Raw genomic sequence first — 13,420 nt, forward strand, 5'->3', positions numbered from 1 at the left:
AGGACCAAATACACCTATTATGATGTCTTCAGATTCTGCTTAACGAGCGCTGATGATACGCATTTAAATGTTTGGTTAAATCTGAGGATAAAGAAGAAGAAAATAGGAGATAATTAGCACAGTCTAAGCAATCTCTGAAGGAGGGTGGCTGAATGGTGGAGAAGCTGAAAGAAGGCTCTAAAACAAAGGGACCTGCAGGCTGGAGGCAGCAGAGGAGGATCCCCTCTGGGGAACCACAGCGTGCAGACACTCAAAACGACCCCAAAACTGCCGGCACTGCGGGAACAGACGTTCCCCTTCATTAGGATATAACGGCACTGCAGGTTGAAGCGCCCAGCGCTGGCACCGACTAATCCCACCCCTGGCACTCGCTTGTTGCGAGCCGTGAGAAATTACTTAACTGCCTTCCGTTTCATATTTTCACCTACGGACCTGCAGAAGATGTGTTTGCCTCAGTTTCTGCGGGTACTCCCCGTTTTATGTTAAGACAACCAAGGAGCCGCGCACGACGCTCTCCGCTGCAGGCCGCCTTCACAGGTCCCACGCCTGCCTCTCTCCCCCGGCAACGCAGCCCGAGATCGGGCTCCGCCTGAGGAACAAGCCCCTCAAACAACCGTCCTCCGACGGCGCCTGGGACCGGCGGGGCCTCCGCGGCCTGTGGTAACCCGCTCCCCCCGCCCCGGCCGCCGCCGCCGCCGCCGCCGCGCATCCCGGCACCGCAGACCCTGGGCTCCCCCTAGCGACAGCCTTGCCTCGGGCGGGGAGTACGCGGGCCCCGGCCCCGGCTCGCTGCCCGAGAAGGGGACGGCGCCGGGGCACCGTCCGCCGCTGGCCCGCCTCGCCATTCGCCGACATGACCCCGCCGGGCGGGCGCCGCTGCCGCCGGGCGCGGCCGGTGCTTTTTGGGCGGGGTGGGGCCCCGTAGCCTCCAGGCCGCGCGGGGCCCCCGCCGCCGCCTGTTACTATGGCAACAGAGGCGGCCACGCTCTCCTCCACGTGTGGCCCGGCCCGTTTTCCCCCTCCCACCTCCTCCCTTACGGCCCCGCCCTCCTCCCTGCCGCCATCTTGGATGTTGGGTCAAGATGGCGGCACCGGCCACTTAAGCTCCGCCCCGCCCCGCCGCTCGGCACGTGGAGGGGTGGTGCGGTGACGTCGCCGCGCCTCCGCCCTCCCGAACCCGGAAGTGCGTCTTCCCTTTCGCGGGCGTGAGGGGCCGGCGGCGGCGGCGGGGAGATGGCGGCCGCCGCGGAGCTGCAGGGGAAATACCAGAAGCTGGCTCAGGAGTACTCCAAGGTATCAGGCGCCAGAGTCCGACCCCGACGCTCCGTGAGCGGCCGGTGCCTCCCCTCCCTCCAGCCGCTCCCTGCGCGTTACCCGCCTCAGGGCCGCCTCTCTGAGGGGAGGGCGCCTTCCCCGATCGGCCCTCGGGGCTGTCCGTGCCGTCGCTGAGCCTGCTCTGCCCCGGTGCCACCGTGGGGCGGTGAGGCCATGAGCTCTCTCTCCTGCCCGGCTTGGCTGCCTTCGGCGCTGTGCTCCAGCCGGAGCCGGGTGGGAGGTGGCTGGTCAGGACTGAAACGCTGATTTTTGTGGCGGCGTGAGGTGTTTGGGGCTCGAAGGTTGCTTTTCCTTGAGGAGGAGGTGAAGGCAGGCTTGGGGAGGTGCGAGTTTGCAGATGCCGAGGGAATTACAGGATTGCTGAGTGCCGGCTGGGCAAGCTGGCGTGAGGGGCAAAGTGGCCCTGTCTGCAAAGCGTCCAGTGGGACAACTAATGGGTTCAGCCACGCCAGGGAAGTGAAACTGGCAGCGCTTTCCCTTGCGTTTCTGTTTCCTAGTCAGGCATAAGGCTTAGTTATCTTCTTGGGTGTGAACGTTTGTCGAGGTCTTGGTCTTGTATCTTACCCATGGGCTCTTGAGTTTGCTTTGGCTGGTGGATGTGGGAGTTCAGTGGTGTTAGTAGTGCTTGCAGTGGTGTTGCAGTGTCTTGGAAGTGAGGGCACTTGATTCCACACTTGCCTCATGTCTGTTCCCATTCTTCTGCAGCTGCCCTAGGTGACTCTGCCTCCCGTTTCTGGTGCTGCTTAACAGAGTATTTGCAAAGACTTCTGGCCTGTAGTGGAGGATGCCTTTCCAAGATGCTCGAGATGATTTCTTAAATGGTGGAGCCTTGCTTAATATAGAACTCTTCATTCTTGTTTCTTCACTAAAAGGAAGAGGACACCATTGGTCTTGAATGGCATAGTTCTTCAATGGCCTTGGGAAAGAAAGCCAGCACTTTGGTTTTGTGTAGCCCAGCATCAGAGTGTTTGGCACACAGCACTTGACTGTATTTGACACCTTTCCCTATGTTACAGAACGATGTTTTCTTTAAATACTCTTCACCTTGGAACTACTATAAAAAAACCCTATACAGAATCTAAATTGTTCAGAGATACTTTTTTTTAATGCTTTCACAAAATCATTTTAAGAAAACTGAATTCACTTTGGGGCTTTGTAGATCAGAGTTCATATTTCTTGTTGCTTTCTACAGTGGCTCTGCTGTACCTTAGAGATTAAAAATGGTTCGGGACAAATTAATTGAGGGATTTTGCGGCTTGATTCCCAAATGAAGCTTTGAAATGCGGACTTTTGACTATAGCTTCTGAAAGTTCCAGCTGCTGGATCCTCTTTCTTTTAGTATCATGGTGTCCAAAAGCTTTCTTTGAACTTCATCTTGCAACTTTCAGCCTGTGATGTTTCATGGGTTCTTTATGGGAACTACTTTTTAGTCTCGTCCCACTTCTTGTGCGACAATTCCAGGGCATTGTGGGATCCCCTTTGCAGGTAACTCTTCATTTTGTGCAAATGGTCAGTTTTTCAACTGGCTGTTTATTGTGTGCAGGTGGAAATGGAGAGTAGCCCTGGGAAGCTATTTGCCTGTTCGCTTAATCATGTTGTGGAAGCTAAGGGGAGAGGTAGACAAGAGCTTGATATACTCAAGGAGTGCCAAGGGAAGTACCTGCCAAAGAATTGCTTTCCCTCGCAGTTCACACAGTGGTCCAGAAGAAGGATGTGTATTTTCAGAGTCTCTTCTTCGCCTTGAGCTGCAGCTTCTGGCTCTCTCACACAACCCTGATGGAAGTAGTAGTCAAAAAGCTCTTTCAACTTGTGACAGCCTTTGGTGGATCACACTTCAGCTTGGGTATCTCAATGCAGCATGATTGAGCTAGTTTATTCACTGCACCTGACATGTTCCTGCATTAGCTGTGGCAGAAAAAAGGCATAGAAAATACTGCACTGCTTTTTTCTTGCTAGGGAAACCCTGTGCTTGGAAGTCTTTCTGTGATGCTCTTGCAGTTTTCTTCTCTTGCCTTTGTGATGCCTGAACAGCACAGTGGGAATACTGCAGGGCAAAAGCCTGTGCTTAGCAATGTTAACTGACTTCTGACCTTTCAAATACATTCAGTCATCAGACTGAAAAGATTAGCCATTGCTGTTTTACGTTGAATCTTGCCTTTTATGCATCTGCCAGAGGTATTCCCAAACACTATACAAACCCTTTTAATTTATATCTGCAACAGCTGGACTCAGACATGTCAAATGAATACAAACTGCCATTGAAGAAACCAGGATTCAAGCAATTATCAAGGAATGGGAAGATGGAACTCTCAGTATCCTCATTGCTGCAGGGTAGAGGTACTCTGAAGTGACGGGGCAATAGATTTCTTGAGTATCACTTTTCACTGCAGTGATTTTTAGCTCAGATTTGTGAATGATATAAGTAAGTCTCGGAGGACTTTTTCTTCTATGCTGCTTATGCATTTTTCTGAAGTGTTTGTCAGGTTGTTCTCTCTGGGTCACCTGCTGCTACCAGTAATAAGTATTTTCGCATTAGAGTATAGTTGAGCTCTTCTTGAATCGATACAGGTTTTGACTTTATTGTGAACCCTGCTTATGTTCCAGAACCCATCATGAACAGTTCTGGGGAGAAGAGGGGAGAGGCAGAAATAGCACTGAATATGAGCAAGAACTTGATTAGTCAAGGAAGAAGTTGCAGCTTTTCCATATTTGTTCACTGTTCTTCAAACCTTAACTATATTTAAGTAACTAATTTTCCAAGGTACTTACTCAGTAAGAATTATGTTCTATTTGACCAAAATATTCTAGATGGTAAAGTTAACTTCTTGTTTCTTGGCAATTCAGGATGTGAACTGGATCCTTTTTTCAACCTCATACCACTGCTGTCTACCTGAACAGAGTACTTTAAAAAGCATGCACATCTGGTGTTCTCATGAGAGAATACGATGCTTTATGCACATTGTAATGAATGGCTTTTATTTATTCCTTTGTCTTGCATAGTTACTGGCATCTCTTATTTTTCAGCTTCGAGCTCAGAACCAAGTACTGAAAAAAGGGGTTGTAGATGAGCAAGCAAACTCTGCCTCTCTGAAGGTAATCTAAAAACTGCTCGTGTCAGATGTATTAAGCTGTGACAAGATGGGTAAACGGGTATACTTTTTACTCAAAGTATTGTGATTAAAAGAATAAAGGAGGAACTTGATTTAGTAAAAGAATTTCTGTTCTGCAACTAGTTTTCATTGTTCTCTGTAGGTGCTGACTTTGTAAAAGTGGAAAGTTGCTTCTTGGTGATTAAGTTGTAGAATGAAGTACCTACTTGGAGTGTCATCTGTGGGCAGCTCAAGGAAGTGAAATCTTGTTTTAAGTTTAAAAGAAATACTTTTGCCTCTTCAGTGTTCAAATAGTGAAGAAAGCAATTTTTTAATGTGTTAGTTTTTTAATGTGCTGCTTCTTGTTGAAAGCATGTGTGAGAGTAGGTGTGAAAGTTTTAAAATTAGACTTTTTGGTCATTCAGGAGCAACTGAAGATGAAGGATCAATCACTGAGAAAACTGCAACAAGAAATGGACAGCCTGACCTTTCGAAATCAGCAACTTGCCAAGCGGGTGGAGTTACTTCAAGATGAACTTGCATTAAGTGAAGCTAGGGGCAAGAAGAACAAGGTATGTGCTAAAGGCAGAAAACTTGCTTAGCAGATGTCTGCTCCTTATGTGTCAATGTCTTATCCTGATTTCTAGCAGTAGTTGCTTTGTGTCAAGGGTTGAGCTGAATGTTTTTGTCAGAACTTGTGTTATAACAGATGTGAGTGAAAATACCCACAAAGCAGGTATTGATACATTATGTGCTAAGCAGTTCTGCACTTTTCTATCTAGTGCATCAGCTAACTGATACTGAATTGCTATCTCCCTTTCCAGATATTTATTAAGTGTTCAAACAGCTGGGAAGGATCTTGGAGCTCTGTGATTAATCAACTACTATGAAGGAAACTGATCACCCCTCATTTCCTATCCCCACCTCCTTGCTTTGTAATTTTGATGTCGATAGTTAACTCTTCAGCCTATGATTGTAGCTTTTCTAGTTGTCTCCCCTGTGAACCTTGTCAAATCCTTTGAAATCTAAATTTTTAGCTAGTATTCCATATGTTTTTTCAAAATGACAGAATAATTTCAGTACTGCGATTTTTCTCTGCCAAAATGCTTGCTGATTAAACCTGGTTATATCATGTTCTGTCTAAGATCAGCCATGTCTTCTGTAGGTAACATCAGAATGCCAGGGGTGGTGTGTCTGGACTTAAATAATTCTCAAGCATCCTTTGCTACCTTCCTCCTATGAGGAAACGCCTCTTAATTACTGACATCTTTTCTTTTTTATTAGCTCTCAAAATGCTGTAGCTATCAAGACTGACATTAAAGAAATCATTCAACTGATAGTAATATGATAATCTTCCCTACTTTTTCCCTAAACTGTTTTGCTTTTTTTTTTTTTTGCTATCCAGTTCCTTGGCAGCATAGTACCTCTGACTTACATAGTAGATCATTCTTCAAAATGCAGTTTGACACTTCTTTTATTTCATGTTATATAACTTACTGCTTCACTAGACACGTTTCCAAATTTTGAAGGACCTCAGCCTGGCTTGAGTAGCTTTGCAAACCATTGCCACTGACTTTCTTTCCTGTTCAGCTGTGAGAATGCACAGTTCTGTATTTCTTGGGTTTTTGTTGTTTTTTTTAAGAAGTGTTTGTACTACCTTTTAAGTATGTTCCCTTAGTTTTATCTATAGGGCCTTACTGAGTACGTACATTGTATTGAACACCCCTCCACTAAGTTCCATGTCACCCTTACTTCAGATACTTACCATTGGGACACTGTGTAAATCACATCTAAGACTATTTAGATTAAAATTTGGATAGATGATCTGTGTCAGACTACAATCCTTTTAGAAGGAGAACATAGGACTGTTTATTTTTTTTGGTGATGGTACTACCTTTGTTTAGCAGTGTGGTAGAGCAGAGAAGCAGTGTGGGATTCACTGGTGGTCTCTGAGTCTTTTGAACAAAACAGGTGAAAAATGAGGAAACAGTTGGCAGAGAGATGTCTATATTCTGAGGATAGTTGGTGCATAGTGAAGACCCTGTGTTTTCCAGTGCCACCTTGTGGATAGTGCACTTTCAGTGATTATTCCTAGTGCCTGCTGAGACCAGCTTACACCTGGACACTTGGTGGGGGCAGGTGTGCCTTACATGTAGCTACCCAACCAAATAAGCCCACCTGTGTAGGGTTTCATATCACTGACTGTGTGGAATCATGCAAGATTCAAATGATGTTGAATGGGCACCTGCCCATACAAGCAATTTGGTGTGTGTGTGAATGTGATGCCTGAGTAGAGGCTTTCCCGAGTCCTTATCGAGTTAGTATTCTACTGTTATACAGCAACAACAATGTGAAGGAAAAAGTGCTGCTTTTAGGTTCATGCTGTGGGCAATATGTGTACCTTTTGATGTATTAGGCAATGTAAGTAAGGTACGTACTCGTGTGCCTCTATTGAGAATTAGTGATGGGAAGTGTTTTCATATACTTGGGGATGGGCTTTGGGATAACTCCAGAGGCTTGGAGGTAATGAATGCTTTTTCTTTCTTTTAGAAAAGTGCAGAATCCTCATCTCAGTTGAGTCAAGAGCAGAAAAGTGTTTTCAATGAAGATCTTCAGAAGAAGATAGAAGAGAATGAACGACTACATATACTTGTGAGTGAAATTTTTTTAGCCTTTCTTTTTAGTTCAGAAAACTGGTCACACAAAGATAGAGAAAATAAAATGCCATCTGAAAACTAGTGAGTTTGAAGGCTTAGTTGTATGCAAAACAGTAGATTAGATCAGATAGCTTGATTATAAAGAAGTTCACTGCGCAAATGAGAAAATTTCTACTTCAGATTACGACAGTATGTGGAATAACTCATGTAATACATGTTTTCTCATTTAGATTTTTAACTTTTGGTGACACTTAGCTACTCTACTGAAAATAGCTGTATAGTTGGTACTGGGTGGAAACTTCTTTTTAGTTCACTAACTGTTTCAGAATTGCCTTAAAATTCTGCAAGTTGCCATGATGAAGTCAGGAATTGCTTTACCGAAATGGAATGCATTTCACTTTGATTTAGAAAACTTGAAAAACCTTATGGCTCAAGTTTAATTTTTCAGGTGTGTACTATTAATTGGAAATATATTTAAGGAATGCTTGGTACTACCAAACTTTAATAAAGTACTTGTTCCTGAATCTTTTTCTCTGTAAATGTCGTCATAAAATTTCTATTTGTCTGAGAACTAGTACTTGTTATTAGCGTGGACTGGCTAATTAAATTGGTGTAACTCATAGGACTAGATTCCATAGTAAAATGAAGCTTTCATATGAGCTTTGCTTTTCTTCTTTTAGTTCTTTGAAGCAGATGAGCAGCACAAACGTTTGGAAACAGAGCTGAGAACTAGACTTGAGGTTTTGGAAACTGATGCTGCCCAGCATCAAGCTGTGGTGGACAGTTTAACAAGGAAATACATGGATACCATAGAAAAGCTGCAGAATGATAAAGCCAAACTAGAAGTAAGGAGTTTTCTCTTACTTGCAAGTTCGAAAAGTTTTGAAATGAAATGTCTTGCTGTGTCAGTACTTACATTGTGAGATTATCTTCTTGCATAAAGATCAAGTCTCAGACACTAGAAAGAGAAGCTAAGGACTGTAGGCTTCGAACCGAAGAATGGTAAGTGTTTTTATTTAATATAATGAAAAATTGATTTAAAGAATTAACTGCTGTAAAAGATTAACCAGATTTTTTTTTAAAGTATGATTCTCTAAAAATAAGATACACCCCGCCCCCCGACTTTGATAAAACTTAATGTGCTGTTGCCCAATATTTTAATGTCAAGACTGTGCAGGTCAGCCCCCTGTTCCTTCTGCTGAGTATGTAACTAGACAATCAATTCCACAGATTCAGCTTTCAGTAAGAGCAGTTTTTTCACCAAGCTATTTTAAGTAGCTGTGAAGTTGATGAAAGCTTGAAGAGTTTATTTGTAATGGAATGCTATATAAAGTAAAGAAACTACTGAACTTGTATGAAACAAAGACATGCAAGCCTTTACAAACTGCTTCTAAAAACAAAGCTTGGGTAGGTATGCTGAGACAACTGACTGAAAAGAGTTTCGAAGATCCCCCTCCACCCCAAAAGCTTCTTGAACAATCATTTTTGCTTCAGGTGTAATGCAGTCAGCTAGAATATTTGAAAGTTTTTGTTAAAGGATTGTATTGTTAGTTTTGGAATACCTTCATTGTCTTGAAGAGAAGTTGTAGAAAATTGGAAGAATTTGAGGACTGTGGGGCCAAATCATATTAGGGTGCACTTCTCTGAAGTTCACTATTAAGGTGCCTTTTTAAAAGATATATGTGCGGTATAGATCTTTAATGTAATGGATAAAATGCATAGCGAATGATCAGATGTAGAGTTCCTTCTTTCAAATGGTAACCTTGAAGTATATATTTTAATTATTTTGATAGATGCAAAGATACTTGAATTCCAATAACTCTCCTCTAATACAGGGCAGGGTTTCGCTAGGAATGACTTGCAAAAGCGGATGAAAGCTGTGTTTTGCTGCCATTTGCTTTTTTTGTTGTGTTTGAAAAACAGTGTAGTCTTAATCTGCTGCTATTCAGTTCAGAGCTTCTCTGTTGTATTCTGTGATGACTGGGTAATTAACGTCATTGTAAGAAATTGTCTGTACCATTTAAGAAGGGAGGCTTTTTGAAAATACTAAAGCATGACACTTAAGTATTTTAAACACTGAAATCAGCATCTAATGAACACATGACAGAAGATGTCTTTCAGAGTACTGCTCTTTTTTCCCCACTCTTTCAGGGGAAGGGATCCATTTGCCTCTGACACCCATGCTTTATTCAGTAAAGCCAGGGGATGCATGACTTGACAGCCAGCATGCCTTGAAAATTAAAGGACAATGTAAAACAAAACATAACAAACTACTTGTTTGCCATTCCTTTATAGTACAAAAAGGAAACATCCATACTTTTGCAGTTTGTCTTTGAGTTTAGTTTCTGTCATGCCCAGTGCTATTGCAGTCCATGTTGTACAGTTTCTGTGCAGTTTTGGAGCTGCTCTTCAAGAGAAATATTTGTTAATGTGTATGAGCTACTTATTGGCTACTTTCTTCATACCTTGCATGTCTATTTTGGATTCTTTTTCCTTGTTAGTCCTGATAAATTTCCACATGTCAAATGTTTTTGTAAAAAAAGGAAAAAACTGTCACTTTGACACCTTCCCCCCACCCTCCACTATATGTGCAGGAGTTCTAGATGTCAAATGGGAAGCAAAACAGTGAAGAATTTGGGGGCCTAAGTTGGGTAAGGTGTGGAATTTGGTCTGAATCAATATGCGTTAATCTTTGTTCACATATGTATATAATGCTGGAATTTGTTACTGCTCATCTTAAGAATCTATACTAAAAATACTAGTAATCTTAAGAACTTATGTTCACATCTATATACAGAATCCAATGCAAGTGAAGCAGATCTAGTGAAAAATCACTTGAGAATGCATCAGAAACATAATTGCCGAGTCTTGTGGGAGTGTGCCATATCATAGCAGTGTTTAAATATGGGGCTTTGAAAAGCTTGTGAGGTATTTCTAATAGAGATATGACAGTTAACGGAATTACCCACAACTCACTACGTGCCTATTGGAATACTGCATTGGATATATAGTAACTAATTTAAAGGCCCTTTTGTATTGCCATTCAAATTCCAGTGGAAAAGAATACCTTCATATAGCTTATACAATAATTGCAGAATTGGAAAATAATGTAAAGATTAACTCTGAAGTAAGTTGAGCTTCTCAAGAATGGAACTTAGGATTTACAACAATTTATTGCATCTTTCACTGCTTTTGTTAGGGATTAAAATACAATGTCATGTATTAAATATGACATAAAGGAGGAAAAATTATTCCTACTGTCTTACTTCTAACTTCTGGAAAGAGACAAATACCTGTACACTCAAGGGATGCTTATGGTGAGCTGTGGTGTTGGTGATACAGATAAAATTTTAAAGGTTTACAATGTGTGTGTGTGTGGTTTTTCGTTTGTCTTTTTGTTATTTAGCCAGCAACAGTTAAAGAATCTTCAAGCAGCTTTGGGCAGTAGACTGGAAGAATCTCTGTGCATAATCAATGAAAAAGTACCTTTTAATGACACAAGTACGTATTGCCTTGGTCTGGGTTTTGTGTTTAATTTTGGGTATCCATCTGGAGGAAGTACTCCTTATGAATTAAAATGTATTAGCTGTAAGAAACGTTGGACATCTCAACAGACACTTGGAGGTAACTGTAATAACTATTCATAATACATATCATAATCTTGTTTAGTAATCTTAAAATATTGAGGTTTGATATTTTTTTTAATATATATATCTCTAATGGAAACTAAAACTTTTGAAGGCTTTCGAGTAACTTGCCACTTGTCTTGCTTGGTGTTGACAGAATATTGTAAAAGATGAAGGAACACTGTCAATTTACTGGTTTCTCCACAAAGACTACTTTAGTTACTCATCTTGAGGGGTATTGTTATTGGCAGGGTATATTCAAGAGTTAGAGGGATAAACTCTTGATAAGGGGATACACTAGTGACTGCAGAGATGTTGGCTTAATGAGGCATTGTATCAATAGTGGTCTACACTTGGTATTAGTGGAAAGTCTGTCAGAGTGTCTCAGGTCTGATCAGAGAACACCCAGACTAGCTCTTATCCATGGCTTGTCTCAGACTCATGTTCATTTTTTCAGGGAAAAAAACCCCCTTTGAATTTTGGGACTGTTACCAGAAGCAACCTCCTTTCCTGTTCCTTTCCAACTGCTACTAGATAAACTGAAGTACAGAGGATACCGTGAAGTTAGGAGCGCTCAGCCTTTGCATTGCTCTGGTACAAGAGTTGGTCAGTATGTGCCCGATCAGTGCCGTCTACTGGGTGCTTCTGTAAACAGCTTGAACACGAGGTTGTACTTGGGCAAGCACCAGTCCGTACTCTTCTGGCAGTGAGACTAGGAGGACCTAGAATAGTGAAAAAGCTGAAAGTAGTGGAGAAGGAGCGGAGAAGTGAAAACAGGCTGTTGAATTTCTGGTAGGTTTGATTGGTAGCTTTTGCATTTTTCATTCGGTTTAAAACTTGATGACAATGCTTCGAATAGCCTTAGGTTCTCCAAAAGCTGATCTGGCAGGGTGCTGCAGGGGTAAGCCTTCCAAGTTCTCCACTGGGTTGGCAATCCAGTGAGTCTTGGCTTAGAAACACAAGATCATCGTCTCTTTAGGAAATGTTGACCCTCACACAGCATGTTATGCTTAGATGTTGGTGCCTTGAGTTGATACACTTTTCACTTCTTTCCTCTCACAAAGATCACTTTACCTGGCATCTGCTGCCTATTTCTGCTTCTCTGGCTTCTTCCACTGATTTTTTTTCTTTTACAGTTGGTTATCATCGTAGCAAGAAATTTGATGCAAATAATTTATTTGCTTATCTGCTCAATTAGCTGCCATAGCATAATGTTTTTGCTTGTGTAGGAAACTGCAAATATTGGACAGATCTTTAGTGATAGAAGAATGAGAAGGATAGATAGAGAATGTCAAGATAGATAGAGAATGTCAAGGAAGTGCTTGCCTGCTATGGATTCCAACTGGCTTGCTCTAGGTGCTGTAGTTGGTTTTAAGTGTTAACTAGCCGCTGGCTTCAGTTTCAGTAGCAATCAAATGACTTGTTGACTGCTAAGCATGATTTTGAGAGTAGAGAGGTAAAGTTTTCTGAAGGATTTATTTATGAGTAGGATTTGGTAATTTTGGACAGTTTTTTGTTCTGAATACAACTACCTCTTCCCATGTGTTAATTGCTGAATGTGAATGATACAAAAGGAGTAAGAAGCTGGAAATTTCCTTTGTGTGCAAATTTTAAACTAAAGTGGTTATTAGTCCATTTAATTGAGGATGGATGTGATCCCTTTTAAATCTGTAAGACTTTCTAAGCTGTTCTCTAGGTACAAATATCCCTCTACCTCTTTAAAAATTGTGCCTGCTTGTAATTGAATAATTTGAGTTGCTCTGTAACTGGAACAGAATGCTGAAATATGTAGAGAGTACGTCTTATTTGAAATCATCAACAAATCACGTACCTACAGGAGCTTTTTTTTAAACATGCAAACTATTAAAAAAAATGCATTCATCTTATTTGACAGTCCCTGGAATGTAATTGAAATGTGAAGATGATCTTGAATTCTTTAAGGGTTTTTTAAAAGATTTTCACTCTCTTTCGTGATGAATACTGTTCTTGTGGGCTAGACAATTCTGCTCTTACCTATCAAATTCAGGGTCTTCAGGTGGTTAAATTTGATTTACAAGCTGAGGCAAGTATGGAAGTGCTTTCTCTCCACCTAGTCACAGTAACAGTTCTTAAGTGAGGCTGTTTAGGCCTGCTTTATTGAAGCCAATTCTTTGTGTCCTTTTAGTTAATATTACTTACATGAACTGTAATATTACTGCAATGAAATTTTATATTAAAAACCAACCAAACCCCACTATTTACCAATAAGTGTCTCTTAAAAAACATGATTTAATAAGTGCATGTAACTCAATTTTTGTCCTGTAGGATCTAATCGATACAACGCTCTGAATGTACCATTACACAACAGAAGAAATCAGGTAAGCTCTTTTTCTGGCTTCATATGTAAAGGTGCAACTTTCTACACAGATACTGAATAAAACCAGTCGTTTCAGTGACCTGAAATGGCAGAAGATATAGGCTGTCTTACTACTATTGTGATATTCTAAGGGAATTTCTGTCCACAGAACCTCTGCGCTTTTCAAAAGGTAGTCTATACTGTTCTTGTGTCGAGGAGTCAAGTTGTCTGCTCACCTCACTTCACTAGATCTAATCCATTGACTACTGGCTGATGATCACTGTAGGTATTAAATCAGGCATGCCTTTCTAAAAAGAATGGCAAAAAGGTTATTATGTCTCCTATTAAAGTTATAGGAAGTACTCTTTTACTATGCTA

The 13,420-nt window shown here is 41.7% G+C and overlaps 1 protein-coding gene across 6 annotated transcripts in view; it reads left to right on the plus strand.

Moving 5' to 3' along the window:
* The first annotated feature begins 1,178 nt into the window (after positions 1-1,178).
* Positions 1,179-13,420, plus strand: part of PPP1R21 (protein phosphatase 1 regulatory subunit 21) — a 34,040-nt gene continuing 21,798 nt past the window's right edge. For 3 of the 6 annotated variants that reach the window (XM_049833597.1, XM_049833592.1, XM_049833598.1), the window contains exons 1-8: positions 1,179-1,293; positions 4,360-4,428; positions 4,850-4,996; positions 6,975-7,076; positions 7,762-7,926; positions 8,025-8,083; positions 10,488-10,582; positions 13,012-13,064. In XM_049833597.1, the coding sequence (XP_049689554.1) occupies positions 1,234-1,293; positions 4,360-4,428; positions 4,850-4,996; positions 6,975-7,076; positions 7,762-7,926; positions 8,025-8,083; positions 10,488-10,582; positions 13,012-13,064 (750 nt within the window). In that variant the 5' untranslated portion in view covers positions 1,179-1,233. Of the gene's footprint in view, positions 1,294-2,040; positions 2,821-2,875; positions 3,179-3,557; positions 3,673-4,359; positions 4,429-4,849; positions 4,997-6,974; positions 7,077-7,761; positions 7,927-8,024; positions 8,084-10,487; positions 10,583-13,011; positions 13,065-13,420 lie in introns of those variants that run through there. The other 3 variants (XM_049833596.1, XM_049833594.1, XM_049833595.1) reach the window with 3 other exon arrangements.

The sequence above is a fragment of the Accipiter gentilis genome, chromosome 30 (genome assembly GCF_929443795.1).
Source record: "Accipiter gentilis chromosome 30, bAccGen1.1, whole genome shotgun sequence".
Taxonomy (NCBI): Eukaryota; Metazoa; Chordata; class Aves; order Accipitriformes; family Accipitridae; genus Astur; species Astur gentilis.